This window comes from Bactrocera latifrons, unplaced genomic scaffold (genome assembly GCF_001853355.1).
Source record: "Bactrocera latifrons isolate USDA-ARS-PBARC rearing strain unplaced genomic scaffold, ASM185335v1 scaffold_138, whole genome shotgun sequence".
Lineage (NCBI taxonomy): Eukaryota > Metazoa > Arthropoda > Insecta > Diptera > Tephritidae > Bactrocera > Bactrocera latifrons.
In genome coordinates, this window is record NW_017534830.1 from 766006 (window position 1) to 792849 (window position 26844).

Here is a 26844-nt window from a genome sequence, read left to right on the forward strand (position 1 = left end):
TTATGTATATATATATATAATTTTTTTTTTGAAAATCTAGTTAGTTAAACATTTTTTCGCACAGAATAACAATATTTTTAGCTTTTATTAACAATACTCTCGTTTCATAATTGCCATAACTTTACAATATTACTCGTTTTCATATTTATAAATCAATACGCTCACTATATACACTATATAAGTATGTAAGTAAGCAAGTATGTGTGTGTATGTATAATTGTATATATCAGCATTAGTCTATTTTATATTTATATGCAGCATAATTTTAGTCTGTACTGTTTATGAGAAAGAAAAAAATGTCTATGAACATGTTTGTTTGTATGTGTGTGTGTCAATAGGTACAACATTTAGTGTTTTAAGGGATTGTTAGTCACAGTTTTTTAGTTTTTCTTTAACAATTTTAGCATTTTTCTTTTGCTTTCGTAAATTTGTATATATGTGTTGTTTGTATGCATGCGCATGTGCATGTGTGTGTACGCTTATGATTTTAAGCGTCACTAGGCGCTTGTTGTTGTTGCTCTTCATATTGTTATTGTTGTTTTTGTTATGTGTTTAGACTGTAACCAGTCGACGACTAGATGGTCACGATTGTTATCTATGATGGTGTCGGCATCGGCGTAAAGTAATGCAGACCGTTAATCTAGAAAAAACATGAAAATTTGTGATAAATAACGGGAAAGTAAAAAAGAAATCAAAAATTGAGCTTAACAACTAATTTTAACTGCATTTAAACACAAAAGCATATTATTCTCTTAGGTTAGTTTAGTTTGACAGGTTACTGAGCCACTACTGAGCCAGTTTTGGTGCTTTGCGGTATCAGATGAAGTTCAGTTTCGAAGTCCATGAAGAGTAGTTATTCTTTAGGATGCTTCCGCTTGGCACGAATTTTAAAATATACTTTGTGGCTTCGAGGCATCTTCCAGTGTCTCATACCCTAAATGCTTCAATAACTATATGTTTCCCACTCAAATTAGTTTAATTGGTTTCCTTCCGAACTGAGTACAAAATTTGCTTTAAGAAAGGTTGGTAGTGGGCTACTATTTGCTTTACAATTCTCAAGATACTTAAGTAACTTTCCATATTTTCGACAGTCATAATTTAAGCATATTATAAGTTAGGTGAGGTTAAGAGGTAGATCCTGTCAGGGATCTTACTTGAACAGTTTAGACGTTGTTTTGGTAGCGCTTTGAGCCTTTCAGAAAATTATTGATTGTCAGTTTTGGCTGGAAAATAGAGCAGAAATTGTCTAAGTGTTTCCATCTCACTCTTCTCCCTAAAATTTTTAGACTTTGCGTTAAAGAGACTGTTAGTTTGACCGCATGAATGTCTGCTGGAGAGTGTCCAGTAAGAGCTATTACGATTGTAGCAAGATGAAGGGAAAGTAGTTCGGTAGATCTCTTGTGTTCAAATCTAAGGCTAAACAGTAGCACGGCCGTTCACCAGTGCCTGCAAAGCGCTTGCGAAGTCACTTGGTCTAGCGGTAGAACGCAAGCCGCCGATGGATAACCGTTGAACCCTCTAAAACCCAAAAAACAACTAACTCTACAGGACTTAGATGCTTTCTATGATTCAGCATATTTGGTGAGTTTTCTACACTTACCGTCATATCGTATTCGGTGATGTATGCGGGTATCTCTAATTGATCCTTGGAAATGGCGGAGTATAAGTGCTCGACACCGGGAAGTGAGTGTACCTTGGCTTTGATGGCGGGCGCCATGAATGTTGTGAACCACCAAGTCATCATCTAGGCATTGAAAGTAAAAATTCAGTGAATATATACCCCATACGCAATAGTTTTAAGTATTAAAATGACTCACCTTAGTCCAAAATGTTGGGTGCACAATATAGAAGGCCTTCAGGTTTTTCTTGTACCTTAAAAAGTGTTAAAGAAATTATTAAAAAATTATTAAAATTAAAAAAATATATATTTTATGTGTTTCTATTTATGTTTTTTTTCTTTTAAAAAAATATTTGTAAATAATTATTTCAATTAAATATATACATTTTAAGATTTTCTCTCTCGTACTCACTTGTATGGTAATATACTGTATACTTCACGCAACCAGTGAAGTGATGGATAGTTATTTGTTGAAGTCAAAGTATGGAAGTACGCAATTACATAATCGCCCTTAACGATGGGATCCAAAAGTTTTATCAAATACAAAAGTGCCTACCGGAAAAAGGTTATAATGAATGAATGCAGAAAGTCGTTGATTGAATGATCTTACCTTCTCCAAATCGATGTTGTGTGCTGGGAACCATTTGCCGCAAAACACAACAACTGGTCGACCCAAACGATCGACGCCACTCTGATACAGGCAACCAATGCCGGAGACTTCTGTAAGGTCTTCAATTTGAGCGCGATGTAAGAGCCTTTCATATCTGTAAAGAGGGAGAGAGAGAAAAGGAGACATTAGGCATGATTGTATATAAAACTCAAGATATATTTTTCTTTGACCATTACAATTTTCAGATATAACAATAACTAAATTATTCATTATACAGCTATTACTAGTGTTCGAGAGAGATAAGCTTCTAAAAAGCAACTTCTACAACCGCTCTCTCTTTGAGGTGAAACATTTTGTGAATTAAAAGCAGTAAGAAACTTCAACGCAGAGTAACTCTTGTCAACTGATGCTACTTTGGACTGAGTAAGCAATTGAGAACTAAAGTCGTCGTAAAGTCGACGAACAAAGACCAAACCCTACAAGTCACCCGTCAACCCAGCCTGCTAGGCATGAACGATGATAACATCTGATGAGTTGACGTTACGCGTTTTCGAGAGAAAGGTTCTGTGGAAGATTTATGATTATGACGAATACCGCAATGGACGATATACGACGGCATTGACATAGTTCAGTATCTGCCGGGGAAGCAGAGGAAGAGGAAGACCTCCACTCCGTTGGAAAGAGCAGATGGAGAAGGACCTACCTACATTTGGAATCTCCAATTGGCGTCAATGAGCGCAGAGGAAGAACGTTTGGCGCGCTGTTGTAAACTACGTAAACGTTGTCTCTTTCGATTCGCCACTCTCTAACACTTGACGAATCAAAGAACGATGTTTATTCAATTTGAAATCTTCATAACCACTCTAAGAAATTAAGCTCAAAAGCCCTGTTAATCAACAAAGTAAGGTACAGTATTGACCTTAAATAATTTTCAAGTCTTAATTAATGTGAATTTTCGCTGTTTACTGCGTATACTCGTCACTTTTACAAAAATAATGTAGCGTAATGTAAACGTTATTTCACATTTGTAAATATGGGATGTATAGTATATGTATGTATGTATACACTGGAATTTATATAAAACAATATTTACATGTAATATTCATGACATTTGTAAATACATATATGCCATTATAAATAATAAAAAGCTGGCAAATATATACATACATATGTATGTAATTATGTAAATATTATTCTACCAAAAGTTAGTGTATTTCCAACTGGTTTGTAAACAACGGAAAAGTAGACTTTTGCGAATAATACATATTAAATATATACATATGTATGTATGTATATATCAACATGGTACAATGGTATTAGCCTAACAGTAGAGTGCTTTTTGCCAACTTCGGAAAGTGTTAGAAAAATGTTGGTGTGTATGTGTGTACTTAAAAGCTGTGCATTACAGCTGTTGAAAAGTTGATACTAATCAAATTAGGAAGTAATTAGAATAAATGTGGCAAGTAATACAAACAAAAGAATATAAAGTAATTTTTCCTGCATGCATACATACATACTAGGGTGAGTCAAAAATGCGAATATTTTTTCGCTTCGTACACTGAAACGTAGGTTTTAATACATCTCTCAGAAGGTCTCTACATGTTTGTCGATTTTTAACGATTTTTTTATTGACTTTAATGTACATTGAAAAAATATCTTTGTCCTTAAATAACAAATTTTTAGCCGCTAATATCTATATAAAGGTTAGTTTTATTTTTTATATTTATTTTTTCAAGATTTCCTTGGACTATAAATAGTATGGGTTCGTCAACTTCAACATTTTCGTTGTGTGAATCGTAAGAGACATTCAATTTCCTACAAAATCTACGAAGCGAGCTATTTTTGCTCGTAGTTAGAAGTGAGATCTAAATTTTTCTAATTGAACAAAATAGAAAACTGTAAGGCGGATCTTTCCGTCAGAGCTAAGAGCTCATATTTACAAAGATATCTAAGAACCTACATATATTTCAAAGCACCAAGGGAAAAATATTTGTTTTTGTTTTTACTCATCCTAATACCCACTTAGAATATTTATTAGCACAGCGAAAAATTGAAATGACGAATATTGTGAACGACAGGTCTTATTTTTCACATATATACGTACATGTACATACTTATAGTTCTATTGCATACTTCTATGTCAGTAGATCAATCGTTAATCACCTATTTACATTAACATAGCAATCATTTAGTTATTTATTGTTGCAAATTGTATTGAAAATGGAAGACAAACTTTCAGCAATAAAAATTTGGCAGAATCATGCGATAAATTGTGATGGATAATAAATAATAATGGAAACCTATAAACGTATGTTTGTATATGCTTACTCATTTTTATCAGAAAGTAAGACTTTTGGCATAAATCATAACCAAAACGTCGGTTTTGAATAGCAACAAAATAGGTGATGTTCAGCAATTCCAAAAGCTTCGTGAAGATCAGGAAAAGTCTCTTCAAAGCGTTCGATACCAAAAGAGGTTTCAGATAAGTCGACTTCTTTCTTCATTCTAATGCTGGAGAAAATAATATCAACTGCAGAGCTATATGGAGAATCTACAATCTTCTATAACAGTGTACAGATGCTGCCGTATGCCGATGATATTGATGTCATTGGCTTCAATAACCGTGCCTTTTAATTCAGCTTTCTCCCGACTGGATAAGAAAGCGAGCAAATGGGTCTGCTAGTGAACGAGGAGAAGACGAAATCACCTGGCAGCAAACAAATAGTCGTCGCACTCGGAACTGGGTTACCACGTCAGTGTTGATAGTAATACACTTCGAAGTCGTTAACAATTTCGACTATCTTGGAACCAGCATTAACACCAAAAACAATGTTAGTCTGGAAATCCTAAGCAGAATAGCTTTAGCCAACAGGTGCTACTTCGGACTGAGTAGGCAATTGAGAAGTAAAGTCCTCCCTCGACGTACAAAGGACAAACCCTACAAGTCACTCATCATTATCGTCGACGTTACGAGTTTTCGAGGGACAGGTTTTGTGGTCCGAAAGGATGAAAACAATCCAGCTCTGAGAGTATTCGAAGCTGTACCTGCCGGGGTAAACAGAGGAAGACTTCCACTCCTTTGGAAAGAATCTCCAATCTAAACTTAGCTATAAGTGGTTAAAGAAGAAGAAGACCCTTACATCCTCTATGACAGCAAATGACTACTTTTTCCTGGCTTTTTCAATGTTAGAAACAAAGCAAAATCTGAAGTACATATGTGATGTCTACGTCTACAAAGAAGAAGAAGACCTTTATAGCTAATATTTTAAGCGTTTTTGAATGTTAGAAACAAAGCTGAAGGAACTAAAGGTGGGTTCTATGGCGATTAAGGCATATTGGTTTTTGATGAAATCTTCCAGAAAAGCAAAATCAACGAACTTACTTTTCGAGAATTTTGAATTTTTTTCATATTTCCTAAAATAATGCTTCAAAACTTCAAAGTTACGTTTCATACTATATCTTATGATCTGTTTATAAAAATGCTAAATGAACTGTCCATCACATTAGTCAAAGAGAATAGTGTACATACTACTGTGACATTTCTGATAACACTTTTTGTTAATAAATCTTCTGAGTTTTTCTATTGGAGCAATTGATCTTTGAGCTCAGAACCATATGCTCGAATCATCGTTAAAGTTAATCAATAGCTTTCGAATAATTGTCGTGTAATGATTTCTATAATAGAGAGTAACTTATTTGGAAACAAATTTCGCTGACCTCATATTCATCATTCCTAAAATATCTGACAATTTGTATTGCAAGAGCCAACTGAGACACTTACGACATCTGAAACGATTATTTAACGTTTTTATAACCTGAATAGGGTATACTAAGTTTGTCACAGTAGTGAACATTTGAGATCTAAATTGTACATAAATGTTATATACAGTTACATATGTAAGTAAGTATACATACATACATATATAAATGATCGGAGTGATGAGCTGAGCCGATTTAGCCATGTTCGTTCATCTGATAATCCCTATATACGCATACAAGTCTCTTAGCTTTTAAGATTTCGTTCTAAAATTTTGCATACGTCTACATATTTCTGCGCAAGAAGCTGCACGATAAACATAATCTTCGATATCGGACCATATTAGCATATATGTAGTTGCCATACAATCTGAACAATCCGAATTAAGTGCTTGTATGGAAAGCTTTTTTATTGGAGGTTATATCTTCACGAAATTTAGCAGAGGTGATTGTTAAAAGCAACATTATAATCTCTCAGGAAATTGTTTAGATCGGACCACTATAGCGTATAGCTGTCATACAAATTGAAGTCTCAAGGACTTGATTCCTTGTATGAAAAACTTTTTTATTACTCGAGATATTTTTGCCAAGCTTGCCATGGATTATTGTCCTAAGCAACGGTACCATCTCCGAATAAATTGTTCCGATCGCACCACTGTAACGTAAAGCTGTCATACAAACTGACCGATCAAAGTGAGGTTTTAGTATGGAATCTTTTTCATGTGTGAAGTGTATTATAGCTTAGCTGCTACTGAAATTAACGGTTCTTCTTGTTTTACTAAGTGATTATAGATGTGGCTAAAAATTTGCAATCAGCACTAAGTGACATATGTACATATGATTGATCAGTTAAAATACGCTCAGCTGAGTTGAAAAATGCTGTGAAAAGTTTAATAAGCAAATGCAGGAATGTATTTTTGAACATATGTACATACATACATATGTATATCTTATATAACAATTATAAAGCAAACGGCAAAAGTAACTAAATGTACTTATATGTATGTATGTATAGATGGACTTGCAAATATTTTAGCGTCAAAAAAGTCATATTGTTGAGTAGTTATTTTGCCGTTTTTCGCCAGTATGAATTTTGTTTGTGCATACAAGCTCGTGTGTATGTTTGCGGCGATATCAAAACAACTAGTACGCATTAAAATTTCATAAACGCTGCCGCATTACACGTCATATCTCTGAAATGTATGCGCAGCCACTGTATTCAACTTAGGCAAATATATACAATATGTAATCAAAACAATAATAGCAAAAAATTAAAACAATATAAATTCAAATCTGCTGCTTGTCAAGTTTGCGCAGTTTCCAGAAATCAGCAGCCATAAGCGTTTGTTTGAGAAACGTGCCGCATTGGATGCTTGATAAGGAGCGCGACAAACACATGCACATACTTTTTCACATATACATATATGTGTGTGTAAATATAAAATAAATGTATGTGTGTATATGTGTGTGCATATATGTATGTAGGTATGTAGTTAAACACGGATGTGTGTTGGTTGCTTCAGCATTATGCGTTTATAAATCTATTTGCAGTTGATGGCTTTAGAGTGAGTTTTTGCAAAACACATACATCCACACAAACACATAGATTTATATATAAAGTAGAAATGTTTATGTGCCTAACCGTTATGCAGTAGCAGTCACGATTTTAGACGTAGCTTTATCGCACGTACAATGCCTGCTGATAAGCAGCAGCTTCATTTCGTACCTACACACACACATATATATATATATATATATGTATACATATAACTACATATTCATATGCATACGTAAATACATATGTATGTATAAATACTCATATCCACACTTACATACACACACATCTACAAATGACAAGTTTGTATCATCTATGACTGTTGCGCTAATAAAGCATTTTAACGGTAAATTTGCGTTTAAGCTACTGGCTGTTCTTACCGCAACCGAAAATCGTCAAACAAAGGTACCAACACGCACACACACATTTTACAAATGTCACACGCGCGAGTTCCAGCTTGAGTTTAAGTAAAGAAAAACATTTGTTTTTGTGGAAATTTTGCTGTTTCAATTCATTTTATTTTTCTCAATTTATATAATATTTTTTTTTAAAGAAGTGCAACTCAACTTTGTAGGTTTTTGTATTGTATGAAAAAGTGAAATATTTAATTATTGCATGACAAGAATTATATTTGTCTTCCATTACAAAAGTATATATGTATGCATATACTAGATATAAATTGTATACAATGTAATATAATAAAATGTAAAACCATGTATCATCAAAACAAAATCGAAAATCGCTGTCAGATGTAATAACCAATGTATATCCAATATATAAGCAATACATAACCATATTATAACCAAGCCCCAAACTTTGTTTCAATATGTGTGGTTTCTATTATAACGTTTTTCCTTCGCCTATAAACTTCTGAAAAGTTATGTTACGTTATTTTTCATTTTAGGTGACGATATATACAAACATATCATATATAGTTATTTTAGATAAAATTTTTTGTACTTCTGGATTGAAAATTGTGGCAGTTTGTTTGTGGACAACATTATCTTTTCAAAAATGCTGTTTTACTTGTAAAACAAAAATCAAAAAAAAAAAAAAAAAAAATTAAAAAAATATACTTTTTGAAAGGTGACACATCGTGAAATTGTATAATCTTGATATTCACTGTTGGAACGAAAATCTTATCACTAGCTCTTATTTTAAAATTTTAGTTCACAACCAATCGACTTTCAAGCGATCTCACCTGGCACTTTAAGCCATTGAAAGCTCATTTGAGGAAATGTTGCATACATTTCAGCGCGTCTAGAAAAAATCACTTTATTTTGATCTGTCAGTTTGTATGGCAGCCATATGCTATAGTCAATCTGAGCAATATCTTCGTAGATTGTAGCGATTATTCGGTTATATATAATATATAGAATGGCCCCGTTCGTCATGCTGATCACTTACATTTATACTCGTATTTTATATGGTCGCCGACATTTATTGCTGGTTGACAAAGTAAATACACCCTGCCTAGGGTATAAACGACACTTTGGTCTTAACTTGGAACTAAAATAATAGAATCAATGCACTAAAAATAGAGGCATTACAAAACTGAATGTCTAAATAAGTAGTAGATATACGTTGTTGTCTGCAGATTTTCGGGAAAGACTATAATGACTATGAAATCATTCCCCTGTCATATTGTTGTTGACCAGATAACACTCTGCGCCGGTATCATTTGCATAGACTCGACTGGCCTGTGGTACTTGTTGGAATGATGCCTAATAACGATTAAGCCTTCAGCGGAAGATCGAATGAAATAGAATTAATATATCTCTGGACTTTGAGTACAAGCCTTCAGTTTCTTTCTATGATTCCAGATATACGTATATTCAGTGGACCACATCGTCTCTTCTGTCATCTTCTGCCAAATGATTTTGTGACATTTTTGTTCTTGACGCAAGTTCATCAATGCCAAAGAAATTTATATCGCCTCAACAAGACTTTCGGGTATGCAGTTTTATAGTATATAAAGCCTCAATTTAACTAAATTACTTAAACTCGCCAAATCTCTGATAGATTTTTGCCCACATTCCTCATAAACCCTGAACTTGAGGTTGAAGACAGGTTCGACCAAAGTTTTTATAAATTTTTCGCTCACACTCTTTAAAAAGACTTTTGTAGTTCGTGAAACAGAAGAACAAACAGTTCAGATGCCAATTGAAGTCAGGAGGGGCCATTTTTATCTTTTATCTATTCTTTCTTTCCAACGTTTTAAATAAGTTTTTGAACTAATGAAACCTTTGCGTTCTTGAGTTAAGCACTCTGAGAACAAAATTTGACGAACGATACACCATTTCTAGATTGGTTTTGAGCACTTTAGTAAATTCCTCGTGCTGTGATGCCTGTAGAGATTTACATTCTTGCTGAATTTTTATCTTCATCTGACTCACTGCATTCACTTATAGCCTGAATGCCTTTATTCTGCTGGCCTTGATGTGACGAGAATTATGGCATCTACTAAAGGCAAACATACTCATACTGCGGACGGCATACAGTATGTGTGACCTTTCGGGACCTTCTACACATTGAAATATTTACATATGAATATAATAGATACATACATACATATATACAGCATAGATAAGTATGCAGTCGAAATTAAGCATGAAATATTTTACTTTTCAATGCGTGTGCTTAATTGGTAAGCCGTCTTGGCTTCTTGCTAAATATTTATTTTAGCAAGAAATAAATCTATACGAGTATTTTTGTATTTATGCACAGCATAGAACTGTAACTTGTGACGTCTAAATTGTTATCATCACTTAATGCCTCATTTCGGTCATGTAAATGGATCTAGCGAAATGAAAAAGCAAAATAAATAAAAATACATTAGCATGTAGAGTGTAAGTAACATTGCACGTTGACTTTCGGCAGTATGACGTCTTACTAATTGATTTATAGTTGGTGCGCTCTAGTTGCGTTAAATTTTATTACTTGTGTTAATTCCATCAATAATAGACGCTTTCTATTGGTCACTGGCTAAGTAGAACTGCTTATCAGTTGTTTGGTCGGTTCATCAGTGTTATAATGGCTTCCTATTCTAATTGAATGTATCTTCTATTTGCTACTCTTCTACTCGCTAATTAAAATCGCCTCAAAATCCATTTCAATCTGATTAACTTAGTCTAGTATCGTTCTTATCGGGACATCAGTCTCCTGCCAGAAATGGGAAAAGTGCTGGAAAGAGTTATGTTGGAATGACTTCAGGAGCTAATCCGGGGTATGTGATAGAATAGGCAGTACAGATTCTTGAAAAAACGCAGTGTAGAGGTTGCCTGGATGTATATCCAGAGTGGTCTTAGGCAGAATGTCCTTGGTATATTTATTAACCTCAAGGCGGTATTTGATTAGGGTCTCGGACATCGTGCTGTTCGCATCATATATTGTGGCTAGTTTGTGACTTGTGGCACTTATGGAGCCGCTGTATGGTGGGAAGAAGCCACGACAGTCTTGGAGTCTGTCTTCTCCACATAGCACGGTATGATGCTTGCCTGCATGTCACACCGTCTCAATGGAGAGATGTTGTTAGGAGCATCCCTCTGGATCTGATTGTCATGTAGCGAACTGCTGAGTTAAGGAGAGGTTTGAGTGCGTCATTGCTGCAGAATCACTGGATTTCTGTTGAAGATATGGAGAGGAAGGGAGCAGGAGGCTTCTAGATGATAAGGTTAGGAGTAAGTTTAAAAATCGCTGAGATAATAGCAATAACGGTCGGATGACTTAGAAGTGCATTTGGAATGTTAGATTGGTAAAAGGAAACCCAGAATTCAGATTCTGAATCTGAGTTTGGGCTTCCTGTGTAGAGTACGTATTACAGATAGGGTACATGTAATTGCAGAATTACCAATGTACTCGGACGTCAACAACTATGACGGAATAGGGATAAGCTGAACAGATGGACGGTTAGATGGTAGAGGAGTGATCTTTATTAGTTTGCGCGTAAGTTATTTAGGCGGTGAAGAAAATTCTTGTGTGACTTTTGGGTTCTTAGGATGCGAGATCAGGGTCCAACCACTGGTCACCAGTCCAAAGCACTATGTAAGCTGAACTGATAGTATTTTGGCAACGAGGTCTGACTGGATACTTCATTCTGACACTATGGCAAGCAGGAGCCCTTGGAGTTCGCTCTAAACTGCTCATGCGGATCGGCCCCTCTTAGAATATCGTGGTGGTTGTGTTTTCATACCCGAAGGGGGGAAAAGTGTTTTGATCACTCAATGTGGAGTTGCATTGCAAACGGGTGCAAGGCTGAAGTGTTAAATGATCCTTGAACCCTACCAAGGCGGTTAGTGTATTTATTCTACATTGCCAATAGGTTCCGAAAAATGCCTTGTATTTTCTGGGAACTGATAAACGAATTGATCTGTGCACTGCGGCGTAAGGCCTTCGTCAGCCGGTACTCACGTTTGTTTCGTTCGCTTCGCTACTTTTCAAAGTTTAAATGAGAACAACTAATAATATACAATAATAATTAATTAAAGGCGTGTTGTTAGAGCCATTTTAAAACCCTTTTATGCATTTTCTTTTGACGTCACAACTTCAAAAGCTGTTATGCCAAATTTCGACAAGTCTTTGGCATTATTTTTGTGCACTTTTTCCGCACCCAAATTGTTGTGACGCAAATGGTGTGTTACTTTTGTGGCCGTTAAGTGCTCAGTATGCATTTTTGTGTACCAAGAAGAGTTATTTTTCCACTCCCAAGTGCGGAAGTCTCTTTTTTAATCTTTTTTTTATTTTTAATACAATTTTAAATGCAATCATTTGGTTTACGCACTTGCATCATACGCATCAAATTTGCATTTTTATGAAATGGCATTTGTACACCGTTATTTCAACTGGACCTTATCTTTTAACAACTTATTGACGTTACATATTTAACTGTTGAAAATTTGAGTTGGTCCTTCGCATATTTATTTTTACCCTTTAAGAATTAAACAGAAATAAATAATCTCCCTTGCTTAAGTATTTTGTTTTATTCGGACTGACGTATGGAACTACTGGGCGCATTTTACGTCGAGATCTTATATTGAAAGCATATGTATAAAATACAGCTTGTGTGAGAACTGAAGCCGCTCGACCTTCCCAAGTGACATCGCTTCGCTCTATGAACACTTGGAAAGTTTTAAAGAGACACAACGTTTTCGAGCCAAATTCTGTTCAACGATGAGCCGCATTTCAGGCTCAATGGAAAGAGCAAAGAAGCAATTTGCCGCATTCGGGACGAAGAGATTCAAGAGCTGCCATTTAATCCAGAAAAATACAACGCTTTAGCGTGGCTTTCAAAAATGATGCCGGTGAGAAAGTTACCCGTTAAAGACAACCGTTAACGCTCCATGATAATCGACTTCCCACATATCGAATCAATCAATGTATTTTTGAGAGATCACTTCGTTGAAAAGAAAATTTCCCGTTTTGGGCCGGTCGATGTAAAAAGTCTAAAGTCTATGCGGACAATCCCACTTCGATTCAAGTTTTGGAGCAAAAAGTTACGCATGTCATTTTCCAGTGAACTAAACGGTTGGACCATCAGAGACGTAGCCGCAGTCAACTTTTGAAAGGGATAATCTTCAAACAATAATGCCAAAGAATGCTCTTTGCAATTATAGTAAACAAACGCTATTAAATTTGAAGATTCTATGTTTTTTCTTTAAAAAAAAGTAGGGAACTTAAACCACTTTATTTCTTGACCCCTTAAGGGCACAGTTCCGCCATAATTTATGAATAATCTTTGCAATCAATATAAATATTATTGTCTTGATAATTCAGACTGGTAAAGTCTAAGATCATTTGAAATTACTCGATAAATAATCACATAGATCATATAAAGATATTTTCTGATTTTTATGTAATTTATAAATTTCTTAAAATGCGTATAAATCTATAAGGACAACAAGCAACAAAGTCTAAAAATCTATAGTAAAAAATTGGTTGAAAAAAAATTCTTAAAAATTTACTCCACAATCATTGCCCTCTTTTAAGCAGTGCTCTATCTTCTCAAATGCGATCAGCATGCATTGACTCACAAATGCCATTGCCATCAGAAAGAAATAAAAAATAACAACAAAAACATGAAGAAGAAGAATACGATAATACTGCTGTCATCAATGATGAGTGTAATCGTCGTATGATCAATAAAGGTCACTAACTGGCGCGACGCGTGTGAATGCGCAAGACTTGAGCGCTTGTAATAAAATGCCAGTCATTAATTAAATCAGCAAATATGGGTAAGCAAGCGAGTAAATCATTTTTGCGGTTGGAAATTGTAGAAGGAAAGTCAAAAGCAGTTAAATTTGCGGTTTATTTGTGCGAGCGACTTCTGAGCTTTAGAGTGTTAATGATTTGAGTTGATTTAGGCAAGCGTTTAGGTTTTTTTTTTCAGTTTGAAACCGCAATGAAAAAATGGAAAAATAAAAGTAAATCGCTTTTATAATTTTCAGCGTATGTATTTTTTATTTTGCCTTTTACCGCTCAAACGCTTATCGTGTGACTACAGTTATTGAAAACGTGTGTCAAACATACATACACACACAAAACTCATATTCTGCGACTTCCCACAAAGGGTATATGTATGTGGTTGTATTTAGCTGAAATATTTTTAGATTCATCAAAATTTGCAACATTGTTGTTTTTATCGTTGCTTTCAAAATACATTAATGTAGTATCTGTTTTTGTTGTTCATATGTACATGTGTATGTATATGCAATTGTATTTTTAATTGTTTTGTCGCGGTGAACCATATTGTGGAGTTAATAATTACAGTATTCTTCGATGTATGAGCGTTTGGGATCAAACACATCTACCTACATATATGCATACATACATATGTATGTACAAAATATGGTGCTATTTGAAAATTAGAGTTTTGTTTATTAGAACTAAGCTTAGTTTTTCATGAATACTATAATTTGAGGAAAATCTGTTTTTTTTAAAATAAATTTATTTTCTTTATACATTTCCCATATGTTTTTGTATAAGAAAAATTTACCAAACATTATTATTTTATTTATTTATTATTATTATTATTTTTTCTTAGAAATATGAAATAATTTAATGTATTTTCTTCCAATTCGGTTTTTAATTTTTTCTGATTTATAGAATCCGCTTTTGATTATTTTCTATTTAAAGAGTTAATAAATTATAAAATATCATTGTTTTACAATTTTTTTTCCACACAAAAACCTTCAAAAGAGTTGATTGTATGTGAAAATAATCGACTATTTAATAGTAATCGTATTGAACCAATTTAATTTGATTACTTTAATATTGAACAGTGAAATCGATTAATAAGGCAATATTTGTTTTATCGATTTAACTAATTTCGATAAAAATTGAATTGGATCGGCGTAATTTTATTAAGTTAATATTGAGTGGAAAATCGGTGTAATCGCTGAAAAATAATCGGCTAATAAGTCAATATATCTTATCGATTTATCGATTTTTGTTCTATAATTTTTATTTTGATGTTTTTTATATTTAGTAATCCGTCGAAATAAATCGATTAATAAGGCAATACATTTTATCGATTTATCGATTTTTGTTTTATAAATATATTTAATTTATTAAATGTCTATAGATATTTATCAATAATTGTCTATTTAGCCATTAACCAATTTAATATTTATGAATTAATAGCGAATAAGCGTATATCGACAACATTTTTTTATACAAAAATCTTTAAAAAATTGATAGTTTGCGAAAATAGAGAACTATTTTGATAATAATTGAGTTTGGTCAACTTAATTTTAATAAATAAATACTGAACGGTAGAAAATTGATGTAATGTAAATTTTTATCGATTTATCTTATAATTTGCACAATAAAGTCTGTAATATGCAAAAGTAGTACATTATTTCGATTTTGATCAATTTAAATTTTTAAAATGTACTGTGGAAAATTTACCGAGTTACAACGATTCGAACCATAATCGATTAGCAAAGTATAAGCATATTTTTAGTTGCTTATAGTTATATAGTTTATAGTTTGTATAGTTTATAGATATAAATTTAATTAACGGCGAATAATCGAATAGCCATTATTATAAATATATTTATTTTTTGTGTTATCGATAAAACCTAAATCGATTATTTTAACTCCAATAACTGAGTGAAATAAATACTGCTTTCGTTTCGTTGAACTTCATATGCTTTTAATTTTATCGAGAAAAACGGAATCGATTTATCAAAAGTATTTTAAATTAGAATTAGTTTTGAAAAATAGGTTTGAAGACAAAATTGTTATACAAAAAGTCATTTATTAACTATCAGTTATAGTTACATTTTCTAAATCGAATGTATCGATGTTTTTTCAAGACTGAATTTATCGCTATTTTTAATTCCGATAATTTATCGATAAATTTTAATTTCCATAAAATTTGCGCTTTTGAAAAATTTGCATTGAAAAACCTAACTGTTGGAGTGCCACGACTTCCGGTGACATTAATTGTTATACACCAAAAGGCACACAAACTAACACAGATTCTCTAATTGTACCACAGGCATTTCCCTAAAGGGCTTTAATACTAATTACTCAAATGAGTGCATTTGAAAGTGTGCGAAATTTAATTAAAAAATGTATGTAACGTAACAATAAAGCGATGTCTGTTATAAATTTCGCATGCAAAAATGTGTTATTTTTTCAAAATACCTGAGGCATAACAACAAACGCTGTTCAACTGAGTTGAATGTGCATTGCTCACTTGGGGCTAAATGTGTATGTAAGCATGTGTACATGTATTGATAAATCGCAGTTTTAAATAAAATTGATTTTGCCTTAATTCAACAGTATTTTTGGAACATAATTCGTAATTTGTATTGCACATGTCGAATATTAATATTAAACGAGAACACATATGTACATACGAACACGCTTGTAAGGCAACAGCTGCACCTGAAATTTGAAATTTTTAATGGCGTGCTGGATTGAAAGAAATTTTGCGAAACGGGAATGAAAATGAAAATATTTGAATTTTGAATGTATGATTTATATATAGCTGTAGGTTTAAAAATTTCGAAATCATTGCTTCTTGGAAAACTTTTTTTTCATAATTTCTAAAAGTTGCACCTCGTATTGTAATCTAAAATACCGTAACATCTCTTTTCATAAATTTACAAGCGAAGGAAAAACGATATAATACAAACTACCCATATTGGAAAAAAACTTATATTATAAAATGGTTATATGTTGGTTGTACTTGAGAGCGACAGTTTGAAATTTTACGAGATTACATATATAATACGATGCATTTATAATACGATAAATTTCGAATTTTTTGATGGTACATTGTTTTACATTTCAGGTGATGATATGTAAATCATTTTTATTTTAGAAATGCAAGGATTTTTAGAAAATTGTTAGTCACTGAATTTTTGGAATATTATTATTTTTAATTTTTTCCATTTTTTTTTACTATTTCAGAATTTTTTATGTACATAAATTTGTGATTCCCTTTATCTAAAAAAGAAAAAACGTTGACAGCATTTTCAGACAGACTGACGGACATAGCTAAATCCACCTGATGAATTGAGTCAGAAACCTATTTACATACATATATATATTTTGTTCTTCATTTGAATATTTATATATATTTGAATATTAGTCTAGGAATTTGTGTATGCAAAAAATTTTATATTTAGAACAGATGATGGGAACAAAGATACTATAGATAATTGCGTATAAACTGGTTCCAATCTAAACGTGTTCGAAAATGTTTGCTGAGGTCTTTGCACTTTCATAACTAAGTTCAATATATTCAACGTATTCTCTTTGTATCTAAATTAAATGCATTGGACTCAGTACAATTAGATTTAAACGATTTGAAACAAATTAGGTTATTTGACGCGGCTAGTTAAGAGAAAAAAATATTAAAGGAAATATGCGCAAATATGGCGAATTGATTTGATAATAAAATAAAGGCAAGGAAAAGCCTCAAAGTGGTAAAAATTTTTCGAAATTTTAAACGACCTTAAGACATTTGATTTTTAATCATAGAAAGACTTCAGTCATACGTAAAACGATAATGGCTCCAAAAAAAAAAAAAATTTCAAACGATCAAGTATGCGATAAAGTCCTTAACAGCAAGATAAAGTGTTCGTTAAGTTAACCGAAAGTTATGAAATTATGTAGATGAAAATGATCGGCTGTAAGATATATTCAAGCCAACGAATATACGTTAAGGCCGTTAACAGCGAGATAAAGTAATGGTTAGTTAACCGGGAGTTAAGAAATTGTGTAGCTCAAAATTATTAGCTATAAGAAAAATTTAAAATTTACGATAAAGCTGTTACCAGCAAGATAAAGTGTTGGTTAAGTTAACCGAGAGTTAAGAAATCGTGTAGATTTAGGCAGTTTTCTCAATGCCTGCCTAGAAACCAGCTGACAGTTAAGTTTTGCTTAACTTTATCGAAAGAAGGAGCCTTGGTTAGTTAAAAGGAACTTAACTGACAGTTATTTGCTAACCAGACATTGAGAATACAGATACATACATATATAGTAAATATAATTTGTTAATACAATTTTCACTCCGACTGTATGTCGCTAACTTTGAATAATTAATAGAAATATACAAAATTTTCACAACAAATGTGAGAATCTTTGAATATACTTATATATAAATAAATATACATATATACTTGTGTAAAGGAATAGTGGTTAGCTCTTCATGATGTCATTTGATTTTCACCGATGCGCTTTAATTAAATTTTTACTTACACACACAAAATCATATGACTGCAGTCATTTATGTATATAAAGGCCTCACAGCCATATTTGGCTCTATACTTTATAACACTTCATTTTCATTGTATTCTAATGTTGATATGTGTATGAATAAAGTTTTTTGTTGCTTTGTAGCTATTGTTGGCGCGTGTTTTTCTCGCACTGTTTGCAAAGCTGAAATTTTCATATTTTACAAAGATAACTCTGAATAAAACTTGTAAGAAGTTCAATGAATCCCAATTACGCTGGTGTATTATGCGGAAATTAGTTTTGTAAATAAAAAATGTAATTATAATGCAGTTATGTAGGTAATATGGTTAGTTTGTTTGTTGTGCCAGTGTTACTATTTCGCTGAACGATGCTGTATTTGCTATATAAATTGGAAAATTTCCGAGAGTTATGTGTAAACCTGTATTAAAAATCTAGTACTGCAAAGATATAGAAATTAATAGGTGCTTTTATACATACATCCAGCTTTAAACACACAATTAGAGGAAATATTACAGAAAAAAAAATCGCATGCAATAAACTAAAAAAATACATTTTCCAACAAACTTATTAAATTTATATACAATAACAGAAAAGTGAAAAACTGTAAATTACGACGATCAAATTGCGTATATCAGCAAAAAAGCTTGCAAACAGAATCTTTTTGTTTCTGTCGTTGTTTCCCCAGCTTCTATTAATAAGAAAAAGTAACATATATTTAACCTATAAGGCTATGCATTAAACATGCTTTGTTATTCTCTTTCAAAACATGAAACGTTCGTTTATTTGAAAATAAGATTTGTTTCTGTTCCTTTAGGATGTGACATTCTATTATAACTGTATGTATTACTAAATAGGAAACACAAATGCCGCAAACTTATTTTGTGTTTAATTTCTGCATTAAAACTAAATAAAATAAAATAAAAAAATATGTTTCTGGTCTCAATTCTGTTTCTGCTGCTGTCTATTATGTGAAAATTTTGTGTTAAATAGAATTTGCAATATTGCGATTTAAATAAAATTTGAAATAGGTATTTGGGATTTCTGTTTCCGTACTTTTCAATAAAAATGTACGGGAAAGTGGTAAATCATACAAGTTTACAATCTGGTGCACACCGTGTGAATTTTAAAACCAATTAAATTAATATTTTTAATAAGTTCCAGATGAATGAGTAATTGTTTACTACTAAATTCTGTTGTCCTGTTTACACAAAACTTTAAATAAAAATTTCTTTTTCTGCTTCCAACATCGTTCTGTTGTCGATTCTGTTTCTGTTTCTTTTGACAAAGGTAGACTTACTACGCAAAAGAGAAGAATTTCGTGTTTACTTTTCAGTAAAAAACTACGGAAAATTGGCAAGTCATACAAATTAACATGTCTGGTGGACACTGTGTGAGTTTTCAAACCAATCAAAGGAATAGTTTCAATAAGTTTTATTACATTTTTTTTTCCACAAAGTGTGGATGTACAATTTTACTGTCTCATCCACACCAACATTTCTGTATTTTTGTATTCATAAACCAGCCATTGCATAGTCATAATCATTAGATGACTCCAAACACATATAAATATATTTAATTTTATATACACACATTTAAATATCCTTTCACTTCTACACCGATCAATAGCATTTACCCATGTCTCTATAATCACCAAATTACGTGCTCTGCTTAGGCTCACATGAACACAGAAGCAAATCACCAAACCCACGGATTTGCTGCGCAATTTCTGTGATATATATACATACATATATTGGAATGTGGATGTAAGACAAATTTCACCATGAACCATTAAGCTTTCACAAATTAAAGAAAAATCACTACAATTTTCAATACATTTGTCCACCCGCCGGCTTGTCTGCCACGTTACACACCTACAATTTTGTATATGCATACATATACATATGTGTAGAGTATAGGGTGTATATGTGTTCGTTTGCTTTTATTTATTACTGACCTTTCCTCTGGCGTTTCGATCGGCTCATCCGGCATGGCATCGTTGATGTCTGCCGTTGTCTCCTGCATGGGACTTGTGCCCAAATCTATGCTTGTCATACCCTCAATCATGGCCATATTTGTTTGTGTTGTTATTGTTGGTGTTATTGTAGTTGCTTTTTTGTTATTGTTCTTAACTTATTATTGTTTCTTTGTGTCTTATTGTCGTTATTTTGTTCTTTTATTCTCGGCGTCCTTAATACAATTAAATTAACACGCCACACGGCTGCTCGTTGCTCGTGCCAAAGTGTTGAGGGCACTGCGTGTGTGCTAGTGGAAGTGCGTAAGGCGCCGCTTGGCTGTACTCAAAATTTACTTCAACCACTTGGCTTATTGTTGCTAGTGTTTTTATACAGTTATACTTTACTACGTAACTGTATGAGGCGTCACTTTGTCGCTGCGTTGGAAATTGCTTTTCCTTCGTCGTCGTTTATTGCGTGTTGCTTACACTTTGACGTCGCCTTTTTGCCACAGACAGACTTACGTTGCCACACAAGTGACTTCGCTGCTTTTGTTATATTTTTTTTTATAGAAAATTGTTGTTGTTGCCTTGCTGAATCACACTGTTTTTTTGCTCGTCTTCAATTATCGGCATATAAACTGTTTGTATGTATATGTATATTGTGTGTGGCTTTATATATTTATACTATGCACTAATGTATGATGCGTTGCACGTCTATGCGCGTTGCTATTGATTGCTATGTTAGTGATTGACACTTGCCTTTTGGGCGATCACGTCACTTTTGTTGTACTAACGCTCCTGTACTGTGTGGGCTGCGCGCTTAAATCGCTTTCAAATTGTATTAAATTAATATTTGAACAAGGCGCCGTCAAGTTCAACCGAACTTCTGTGAAAAATCAATGCTTAGCCACTTTTCTTTGGCAGCAAATCGCAAGCGCTTGTCAAGTAGGCAAGTTTATAACTGTAATTTATTTGCAATTTCACTTCCTTCAACGTTTCTGAAAACACTTTTCGCCACACTGAAATTCACTTCACTTTCTTTTCGTACGCTTTGTTTGACGCAATTCGCTGGTATGTGCGCATATATGTTTTTTTTTTGTTTTTTTGCACAAGCAAAATGTATTTTTGGAAGTCAAAAACAAAAATTAAAAAAAAATTTTGCTCAATAATTCGTGTTCGATATTTTGATGCGTTTCAAGCGAAATGAAAACTCTTTGACTAGTTTATGATTGGAGAAGCACGAGTTGACTGTTCCCAATCGGCACAAATACAAAAGTTTAAATCACAAGAAAACAGCTTATGTAGAGCACAGCCGAAGTACAGGAGAGCCAACTGCACGTATGTTCGTGTGTATGTGTGTATGTGCACTAGAAGAAATGCTGTTTTTAGCGGCTGCATGCGCCGAAATTAGTGGCTTGACTAAGCGCGCAGTACTCGCCGAGCGAAATGAGACGTGTCTGCTGAGAACAAAAGAGACAGCGATGAGATGTGCGATGTCTTAGCTTCAAGAGGCAATGTGAAAATGAGCAAATAACCACAAAAAAAAAAAAACTATATATCTCACATGAGTAAAACTGGAGCGGATTAGGCGCAGACTGAGCACGCGGCAGCGCGTCGAAGAGCGGAGCAGCAGTAAGCAAGTAGCGAGCAAGCAGAGAACAAATCAGCGCTGAGTTGAGAGCAGTGCCAAGTAAGCCATGTTGTGCTAGCTGCTGAGCAGTGAAAATGAAAATATGTGTCAGACATACTTTTATACTTTTATACTGTTATATGTAGTCATAGGCGCCATTTTTCTCGTACTATGACCAAGTAGGCCGGCTTTTGAAAAGTGTTTGGTGTTGTTTTTGTTATTTTGTTTTTTCAACAGCTAGCCGCTTCGTGTATGGTCTCATGCCAACTAACTACGCAACTTTGGTGCGTACAGGGCGTATGAGTAACACATATCCTTCAGCTTTGTAGGTTAGTGCAACAGGGCGTATGCGCAATTTTTGTAATATTGTAATGTTCTTACGGTTTTTTTGCATGTTAGTGCGACTGAGCGTATGCGTAATATTTGTAATATTGCAATTTTTGTTGGATATTTATGGAATTTTTGTCCGATTTTTATAAGTAAAATGCATTTATTTATTTATTTTTTTTAATGCTCTTCTCTATTTGGCGAATTTTCAATGTTAGACACAATAAGTTCAGTAAGCAATTGTGAAAAATTGCCGTTAATTCGTAAAAAAAAAGTTTACAAATTATGTGTGTTTATAGAATATACGTGCTTACTTTCGCGTACAGCAGCTGTGCAAATGTTCGTTTGCAATAAAGTGCAAATTTTATGATGGTATAAATAACAAAATGTACAGGGTGACCAATATTTTTTTTCTTATTTAGTTTTCAACAGAAAATTATGGTTTCTAAGAAAAAAAATATACATTTTGAATGTATACAATATAATTTTTTTAATTAATTTTAAAACCTGTATGCATATTTGGCGATTTGAAAGCAAAACAAATTAACAAATTAAGAAAAAATTAATTAATATACAAAAATTAAAAATTAAATGAATAAAATTAAATTGAAATGAAAATTAAGAGCAAAACAAATAAAAAAAGAAACATTTAATATGTTATTTGCAACCTACGCCATTTTAGAAACTTTTTCACTTTAAAAAAAATTGTTAATAAAATCTTTTCATTTAGCAAATAATTGTAAAATTTTTATAACAAATTCCTATTTTATTTATTTATCAAACTTTTTTAAAAGTACTTTCCGAATTTTTCAGTATATAAAGTTCTGTATTTTCTAACAAGTCGCTCATATATCTGATAACAAATGGCATATGAAAAAAAAATAAATTAAATACTTTATTAAACCAAAATACTCACAGATACACTGAGACAGGTAAAATAAAAAAAAAAAATCTGTTTGAAAAACTTAAAAAGGAATAGCAAAAGTTATTCGAGAAGATAGGTGAAGGATTGGAAAACAGTATTTAAATAAAATGTTTGTTTGTGAAATATTTTACTTTATAATAGTCAATACGCCATGATAATACATAAAATAGTCGTAAAAGTTTTGTACTTTATTATTTGAGCTCTTGAAAAAGAATTGAGAAAACCATAATAATAAAAAAAAAAAATAAGAAAACACTTTAAAAGCGGTTGCACTGTAGCATAATACCATTCACAAAAACACACAACACACTTCACAAGAAGTTGATTTCGATCATTGATATTCGTACACTTTGAATGGCCGCTATATTTTATAGCGGTCTTATATGAATAATTTATTGGGAGATTATAGCATTGCTATTGGTAATGATCTAAGCCAAATGACGTGAAGATATCTTGTCAAATAAAAGAAATTTTCATACTAGGGGTTGATTTTGATTGACCAGCTTGTATGGCTATGGTGCTCCTATCTGAACAATTAAAAAACTGACCTACTTATTACTATTTCTCGCGGGGTTGTAAAAAGGTTTTTGTCCTGTAATAAACATACTATAAAATACTTTATTTTATTAAAAAAAAAGTATCGCTAGTTTCACTGTCAAGAAACTTTTTTGCAAGAAAATTTTTGGCTCTCTATATATGACGTGCTTACTCTCATCATTTTCCTGCTATTTTCAGCTTACTCTCTCGCTTTCGTTTCTGTCCTGCGCAACGACACTTTGCTGGCATTCTTTATTACTTGGTGAGTAGTACATATTAAATGGCCTTGCCACATATATTAAACTTTTGGGTTTTTCGTTTAAATAGGTAGGTGGATAAATATCTGTTAAAGCAAAGGCTTTGTTGCTGCTTAAATTATGTCTATTGGTTGGCGTTGCATTGCAACAATTTGCATTGAGTGCTATCGATTCATTATTTTGTTTGCGTGTGTGTGTGTGTGTGTGTGTGTGTGTGGCGAGAGTCATTGCGCTTCAATGCTGCTCATGGCCATCTGAGATTAAAGCTTGTCAAATGTTGCGGTGGATTGGATAGATAACGGTAAAAGTGTGTAGAAATGACTATGCAATTGGAAGTATTTCCTTTACCAAGGCTTTACGGCATTTCTCATTTATTAGTTTAATTTTAACAGATGAAATTAAAGCCCAGTTAAGTTAATCGCAAAGTTCTCAGGCAAATTTTAAACTTGAAAAAAAAAATCGGTGACTAATGTAAAATTCTTTCTTGCGCTCACGTGTCAGTATTGTTTAAAAAAAATTCCATGAGGCAGACGATTTCTTCAAAACAGCAAAAAATTATGGAAAAGGTTTGCTGATGCTGGCACTCCCTACTCAATGCATTTTGCTTATAATTTGGGACTGGAGCTTCTTTCGAGTGACGTCAGAACATATCATTAGAGCCGGCAAGGGAGTGTGACTCATAGATTTTCTTATCGGTATGATGCAAAATGCTGATGACTCATATGCATAGATAAATAAATGAGGATTGCACTGCGACCTAAGATCTATTGTATATTGTGTACTATACGCAAGTATGTACCTCACGCACATATACATATGTATGTCTATGAGATGCTTAAGTGTTTAAACTTTGTTTAATCGTTTAATTGATTTTATGGAATTCATTTTTCTTTGCTCTTCTTATTATTATTTGTAACATTATTTTTATGTTTAAGAAAAGATCAAGAGCTCGGTTTTTTTCTTATATTTATGGAATTAATATGGTTCACATTCCTAGGTGGACTGGACTAAACTGTTGGCTTATACAGATGACATATTAATAACAGTATAGCCACATTGAGTTTGATATTTCAATATCCCGAAATTATCGGAATTGAAATTTTATGTTTGAGGTAAAAATCTCCTTAACCAATACAGTTACAATATCGAAATTCTCTTAAGTCAAATCCTTTAAGAATCCCGGTGTGCAGTGCGAAAATGGATAAGATTGGATTAAAACAGTAACGAAATGCTTCCGAGACACAAAACTTTACACTAATAATTTTATTGAAAACACAAAGACGGTCGAGAGATCGTTGAAGACATGCCTCGTTCTCGACGACCTTCGACTTCTTCAACTGATGAAAATATTAGGTTGTCAAAAAGTTTTGCGGTATTTTCGCTAGTTGGCGATGAGAGCGAGTAGTTCTAGTTTTATTCGTCGCATCGGGTCATGCTATACCTTTTTGCAAAGCTCATTTCACGCGCAAACACGTGTTTGATTGACTGCCGTTTTCTTTTAAGTCGTTCGAGAGTTATAGCGTCGCAAACACGGAGCAAAATAAAGAGAAAATACGGCATATTTTACAGTACTACTACGATATGCGTCTCAAGCCGCCAATAAAATTTGTGCAGTTTATGAACCCGATACAGTTTCCATTTCCACCGCACAACGATGGTTTCAACGTTTTCGTTCTGGTGTAGAGGTGGTCGAAGATGCGCCACGCTCCGGAAGGCCTGTCGTCGAAAATTACGATAAAATCGCTGAATTGGTCGAAAGAGACCGGCATAGTAGCAGCCGTAGCATCGGCATTATGAACAATTGAAAATTTAATAAAAATGCCGCAAGACTTTTTTGACAACCTAATATAAAAAAATGTGAAGGATATGGTGCTGGAAATCATCAACCAAGTTTTAGAGTGATTGCAAGAGAGCTCGACTTCTCTCGCGAGTCCGTTCGAATAGTTTTGGTGAGTATTTTGGTTATAAAACATGTTCTTGCGCGATTCGTCCCGACAAAGGTGAATTTTTGAAAAAAAGAGTACCGTTAACAGGTCTCTTTGGACATACTTGGTCCTGCGAATTCCAATCTTAAGTTTATGTATATATATATATATATATATTGCTCTTATAACTGCCGATGAGGCATGGGTTTGTGAGTTTGTCATGCAAAAAAGTTAACAATTAAAATATCGGAATGGAGGGATAAAACAAGCTGAAACAAACAAAAACCATGTTATAGCTGCTCAAAAATCAAAGTGCTGCTGATTGTTTTTTCAATAATAGTAGTTTGGTGCATCATAAATTTGTTGCGGAGGAATATATAGCCATATTGGGACATTTGCGAGAGAACATACGTCTAAAATGGCCAGAATTATAGAAGAACATTCCATAGATTTTACACGATAGTCATGCACCGTATCGAGCCCAGATTGTGACCGAATTTAAAGCCAAAAACGCAATGAATACCTTTGACCAACCACCGTATTCACCAAATTTGGTTCAGTGTGATTTTTTTTTCTTCCTCAAACTAAAAATGCCGCTTCGTGTAACCGGTTTTCAGCCAATCGAAGACATAAAACAAAATTCGCTGAAGAAGCTGAAATTCATCCAAAGAAATGTTTATGAAAGATGTTTCGAGGACTGGAAAAGTCGTTGGCATAAATGTATTACAACTGGTGGGGATATACTGGTGGAAAATTTACGTGGTTCTAAAGCTTAAACTTTTTCCAGCTATAAAATTTATTTTATAAACTTTTTGTTTTTAAGTTATCGATAATATAAATAATCGCTTAAGCTGTCATCGCTATTGAGTATTAGCACGCTTTGAATTTATTAACGATCCAAATGCTAATTAGCGCAAACGAGATTTCAATTAAACGCACTGAATGAATACTTCAGTGTATGTATTATATACAAATGTATATGCATGTTTATAAATAATAAAAAGTATAAAATATTTCACATCGGTGCAATGACAAATGTT

At 33.2% G+C, this 26844-nt stretch overlaps 1 protein-coding gene across 1 annotated transcript in view; it reads right to left on the minus strand.

Annotated features, from left to right (window-relative positions):
- Positions 1–405: 405 nt before the first annotated feature.
- The window catches only part of LOC108965279 (protein GDAP2 homolog), a gene marked incomplete in the record, with an annotated part of 86574 nt that continues 60135 nt past the window's right edge, over positions 406–26844 (minus strand). The window contains 5 exon segments of the mRNA XM_018927573.1: positions 406–640; positions 1601–1744; positions 1818–1872; positions 2031–2170; positions 2229–2382. Coding sequence (XP_018783118.1) covers positions 596–640; positions 1601–1744; positions 1818–1872; positions 2031–2170; positions 2229–2382 — 538 coding nt within the window.